Below are 4,645 nucleotides of genomic sequence, written 5' to 3'. Positions count from 1 at the left end.
AATTTCAAGTTGGACCGTACTAGATGGTCCAAAACTATTTATTTTGGGTCTTGGACCAAACCATAAATCCCCCAGGGAGTGAGATTTAATATTTTTTTTTTGACTCTCTAAAAGAGTGCGCAAAATTAAACTAACCGACCTAGACTTTCCTAGTATAGACATTCGAAGGAGGATATAAAAACTAAAAGAAGGGAAAACGGGTTTTCTTCTCAGACGGGCGGCTAAGATATGGAGACAAAATTTTCTTCTGATAATAATCACGAACAAGGTAGTAGAAAGACGGATTGTTGCTTGGATTTGGTGTTGATACATCTCTTGTTTTGCATGAACAGATTTCATGTTATGGTTAGCTAAAATATGTCATGTCTACTTTTGTTTTTTGTGTTAGGTATCGATCATCTTTTAGTAAAGCATTCAAAATACCTGACCGTTGAAGAATTATGGGATGCGGCTGTGAATTTAAAATACTCAGAAGAAAGCCTTGATGATCTCAAGAAAGATCTCGACTCGATGAAGGTAACTGATTTTTTCTTTTCTTTGCATTTTTTTTTTGGGGAATTTCTTTGATTTTTTTTTTCCCTGATATTTTTTTTTCACTAGAAGCTGGATGATGCACTGTGCCAGTACTCCAAAAATTCCTTGGACGCTACCTTTGAACTCAACGCATCGCGTATTCGTGTTTATGACTCGGTACTCAAGGTGTGGTTCTAACTACTTTTGTCATAGAAGTTCTTATTATTTAGGTTTAACATTGCATTATACACATCTTCTCCCTGTTATAAGATGAACTAATCCTTTACTCAAATTATTATGTGTTAATAGGTTCCCTCAGACTTGTATGGTAGCGTATTTACTGCTAATCAGCAATGCGACATGCAGAATTATGCCGATTTGAAGCAGGATCCCACACACTTGCATGATAAGGAAGCTGTTGAATTACTTGTGAAGCTGAGATCAGAATTAGATGAAATAGAGGCCAAAGCCTATATAGAAAGTGAAAAACAGGGTTATCTTTCGCAGTTGGATATAGTGGTCTGTACTCTGTACGTATATCAGTGAGATGCAAAAAAAGCTGGAGCAGATAAAGAGGGTGACAATGTGGGATGACATGCTGAAGGAAGAAAACCGAGTGAGAGAAAACATAGATGTAATAGCCCCTGTTCCAGTCAGTGTTGCAACTGTTGTTGAAAACTCTCCTGTTGCAAGTAGGACTCCTGGATCCATTGGCCGATCTGCTCTAATTTCTGGAAATGCTCCAATTTCTGAAAGGACTAGAAGCAAGAAACTAAAGACATGATTATTGTAGATTGGCGTAAATGTTTGTGCTATGAAATGGGGAAACGGTGGAGCGGAATTATGTTAGGTTTGTTTGTTGTTTGTTTTGTTAGCATGTTGAATTATGCTTTCATCAGTTGGGCAAGAGTGCAATGCCGAGAGGAGATAAGTCTTATCAACCTCCAGCATTATCTTCATATGAACATCATATACTAACTGCATTATCTGAGCTAGTGAGGTAATGCAAATATGGGCTGATGGTAATTGGTAAGAATCAGCAGTAATGCCAGGCTAAATCGTACCATTTTCTGCAAATGAAAAAGCTAAATGCTAAATATCCTTTTCTTAAGTCGTTTAATGAAGAAAAATTCAAAGAAAAAGTTGAGAGAGTATCCGAACACTTTGTTGCTGGAATCACAATACCATTGTGCTAGCTTTTACATAGCATAAGCAACATACTGAACCATTATTATTATACAAAAACAATCTGTATACCCATATATTCGTTTTACAACATTACAACAAAGGAAAACAAAAATGGAGGTTTACGAAGCCTTAAGCATATACGTTGAAAATAATACTGATGCAAAGAGAGAGAGACTTCCACCCAAAATGCACTGCATATAAGGTTGAGAACTTGATTTTTTTTGTTTATCCGAATCACTTCAATCTGCAAAGAAAAGATTGCCAACACCAAGGCTGAAAGAAAATTAACCATCAAATTCAAAATTGTGCTAGAATTTCGAGAGCAAGTATATGGATGAATACATGAAATAATTGCTGTTTTAAATCGATTCATTTCCTCAAACACCAACCAATGCTGCCGCAAAAAGCTTGAAGCTTAGTTTTGCTCGATCTAGGGAACTACTCGGTCTAGGAAATTCACACATGATAATATAAATGTAATAACTTTATAGAAGTTAATAATCCCTTAATTGACAGACTAAAAGATCAATACAGGTCTGTTATAGATCTATTGCGGGGTTTTGTTGAGATACCCCTTTTTTATTTTCCATCCCATTTGTTATTTGGTTGTAATCCGTAGCTTGTGTTATAGATCTAATTTGGAACTAACCTGGGTGTCCAAACAATGGTTTTGTAATACTTCAGCATTAATAAGAATTATGGGAGTTTGCATCTCTTACCAATATGTATTTAAACTGGAATTAAAATTTCTTGACAACAATACATCTTATGATAAAATTTTGGCATCAGAAGAAAATCAAATAAACAAAAATTCATAAGAAAAATGTAGTTGATGAATACCTAGTCTCTTAATTTGTCATCAAAATCTGTTTGTTTCTCGATCAACGTATTACTTATTTGCTTCCCTGAAATTAAACAGCAACAATCAGGAATCACTGAAATGGAATTAACGGAGTCAATATATTCGGATGGTAGCAAATGCGGCGTCAATTTTATTCAGTCGAGGAGCCCTTTGTGATAGTAGCAAATGGGGCACATATCGACCCAGTTATGTTTGACCCGTAGACAATAAATGGTTTCGTTTTGAGTTAGACAAATCTAAAGATACATAAATGTAAACTGATAACACCATAAAATGTAAGTTGAAAAAAGAAGCGCAAGATACCATTCAAATATTTTAGCCAACAAAAGCAACTGGAAAGGAAAATTCAAACCTTTTGTCCAAATTAACAACTATTTCATTTCTTAAGCAACACAATGCTAGAAGTTGAGGCATATTGACCGGTATCTGAACTCAGAAAGTTGCTCTTTGGTTATTTGAATTTGCATATAGAATCCGCAACTGAAAATTTTCAAAAAGAAACTATAGATCCAACTGTTCCAACTTTTGCTATCATTGGTTCAGTCAAATATAGCATTTTCAAATCGAGTTTTTCTTGTATTTTTATTAAATTGGCATAATCATCTAAAATGATAAATATACCTGGAAAAATCTCCCATGTTTGAGCGAATGGAACCATTAAAGCAAACCCACCTACAAAATACTCAAGGTTGTGTCATAAAAATGTCCACATCACCACTAACCATTATTTATTTACTATCCCAGTAAGCATGATTCATAGCATGACATGACATGTATAAACTTGGAAAGCAATTCAATTTGATAGGAGAGGGGAAGTGACTGAAAAAATAACATACCCTGGTAAGTGATAACAACAGCCAAACACGATCCATCTACAGCAGAACCTTGAACCCATGAATGAGGCCAAGAAGATGAAATTCTGCTTGGAATTTTAACAAACAGTTAAAGTGCGCTATGTTTGCTCTTCGAAAATAACCAAAACATACAGCTTAGACAACTCAACTTGAAATCAAAATTGTGAGAGATCTTATACTGCAGTCCTACCTGCAGTATATCAAATGTCAAACATTAACGCGCATCCGATTCAGTTTAACTGCATTTTTGGAGCTCCGTTTGATATCCTGATACTCTATCAGTAAATTGAGTAAATTTGAAACAAAAAATTGAGAGATTATAAACCCAACTTACCTTGAGATCTAATTCCTTCTCTGTGGTAATCGTTTTGCTTATAGATTTCAAGTCTTTATTATGGAGGCTGGAAACCCGAAAGCTGACAGTTTTCATTATCAGAACTTGGTTACAATAAAATGAAGATAGTAAGCAGAAGAGGCAACAGGGGTTGTGGTCGTGGAAGTTTGGGGATTAAGCAGTTAAGGTTGAACGTGGTTAAATTGGAGATGTAAATGAGGTGTAACAAAGTATATAAAAGTACGTAACATTATATGTGGGGTTAAAATCAACGAGAGAGCTTTTGTTCCCAATACTCTCACCATAGTTGTGCACGTCAGATTTTTGTGGGGTCAGAATGAAGGAGAATCAAGTATTGAGTTTCAATTATCATCTAGTTAGATTAGATAGATGGATAGATGTTTTGGCACATGGAAACTTCTGATTTCCCAGCCTTGTTTTTATGCGAATCCAATCAGAGGTAGGGGTGCACATACCCTACCCATACCCGCCAACCCTATCCTACCCGCCAGTTTTTTAACCGTATCCTACCCTATCCACTATTTGGCGGGTAGGGTGGCGGGTAAAGATTTTCTTAACCGCTAGTAAACGGGTAGGGTGGCGGGTATAGGCCATATCCTACCCACCCTACCTAGAAGTGCACATACCCTACTCCTACCCGCCAACCCTACCCTACCCGCCAGTTTTTTAACCGTATCCTACCCTATCCATTATTTGGAGGGTAGGGTGGCGGGTAAAGATTTTCTTAACCGCCGGTAAACGGATAGGGTGGCGGGTATAGGCCATATCCTACCCACCCTACCCGTTGTGCAGCCCTAATAAGAGGTTTAATGTTTGGAGCTTTTGGCTTAAAATTCTAGGAGAATTAGATTTGGTTATAACTACACAATTTTA

General features: G+C 36.5%; 2 protein-coding genes across 10 annotated transcripts; one reads left to right on the top strand and one right to left on the bottom strand.

Moving 5' to 3' along the window:
* Nucleotides 1-214: 214 nt before the first annotated feature.
* LOC113292970 lies at nt 215-1,561 on the top strand. Of its 3 annotated transcripts, none has more exons than XM_026541767.1 (4): nt 215-268; nt 389-516; nt 625-699; nt 823-1,561. In XM_026541767.1, exons 1-4 carry the CDS (start codon nt 229-231, stop codon nt 1,057-1,059), a joined length of 480 nt encoding a protein of 159 aa, XP_026397552.1. In that variant the 5' UTR covers nt 215-228; the 3' UTR covers nt 1,060-1,561. The 3 variants fall into 3 exon arrangements, with proteins under 3 accessions (XP_026397552.1, XP_026397551.1, XP_026397550.1); XM_026541766.1 differs by having other exon boundaries at nt 604-699; XM_026541765.1 differs by having other exon boundaries at nt 601-699.
* Nucleotides 1,562-1,665: 104 nt separating this feature from the next.
* LOC113292900 lies at nt 1,666-3,904 on the bottom strand. 7 transcript variants are annotated; one of them, XR_003331937.1, is made up of 6 exons: nt 3,752-3,904; nt 3,608-3,684; nt 3,400-3,482; nt 3,185-3,235; nt 2,542-2,606; nt 1,666-1,945 (listed from the first exon to the last, which is right to left on the bottom strand). XR_003331937.1 is itself a non-coding variant. In XM_026541719.1 (6 exons), exons 1-5 carry the CDS (start codon nt 3,845-3,847, stop codon nt 2,542-2,544), a joined length of 336 nt encoding a protein of 111 aa, XP_026397504.1. In that variant the 5' UTR covers nt 3,848-3,904; the 3' UTR covers nt 1,666-1,974. The 7 variants fall into 7 exon arrangements, 2 of the variants coding, with proteins under 2 accessions (XP_026397504.1, XP_026397503.1); XR_003331936.1 differs by having other exon boundaries at nt 3,608-3,656; XR_003331935.1 differs by lacking the exon at nt 3,608-3,684 and adding an exon at nt 3,567-3,607 and having other exon boundaries at nt 1,666-1,974; nt 2,542-3,043.
* Between the last annotated feature and the right edge of the window lie 741 nt (nt 3,905-4,645).

This window comes from Papaver somniferum, chromosome 7 (assembly GCF_003573695.1).
Source record: "Papaver somniferum cultivar HN1 chromosome 7, ASM357369v1, whole genome shotgun sequence".
NCBI classification, from domain to species: domain Eukaryota; kingdom Viridiplantae; phylum Streptophyta; class Magnoliopsida; order Ranunculales; family Papaveraceae; genus Papaver; species Papaver somniferum.
This window is presented reverse-complemented; position numbering and strand designations above follow the sequence as displayed.

Bases quoted from the DNA above. Each gene is read 5' to 3' on its own strand.
- LOC113292900 (XM_026541719.1), bottom strand. From the start codon at position 3,847: ATGAAAACTGTCAGCTTTCGGGTTTCCAGCCTCCATAATAAAGACTTG. The intron at 3,236-3,399 runs GTATGTTATTTT...AGTATTTTGTAG, and splicing joins TGTTGTTATCACTTACCAGG to GTGGGTTTGCTTTAATGGTT. The intron at 2,607-3,184 runs GTATATTTATCA...GTTTAATTTCAG, and splicing joins AACATGGGAGATTTTTCCAG to GGAAGCAAATAAGTAATACG.
- LOC113292970 (XM_026541765.1), top strand. From the start codon at position 229: ATGGAGACAAAATTTTCTTCTGATAATAATCACGAACAAG. The intron at 269-388 runs GTAGTAGAAAGA...TTTTTGTGTTAG, and splicing joins TGATAATAATCACGAACAAG to GTATCGATCATCTTTTAGTA. The intron at 517-600 runs GTAACTGATTTT...TTTTTTCACTAG, and splicing joins AAGATCTCGACTCGATGAAG to AAGCTGGATGATGCACTGTG.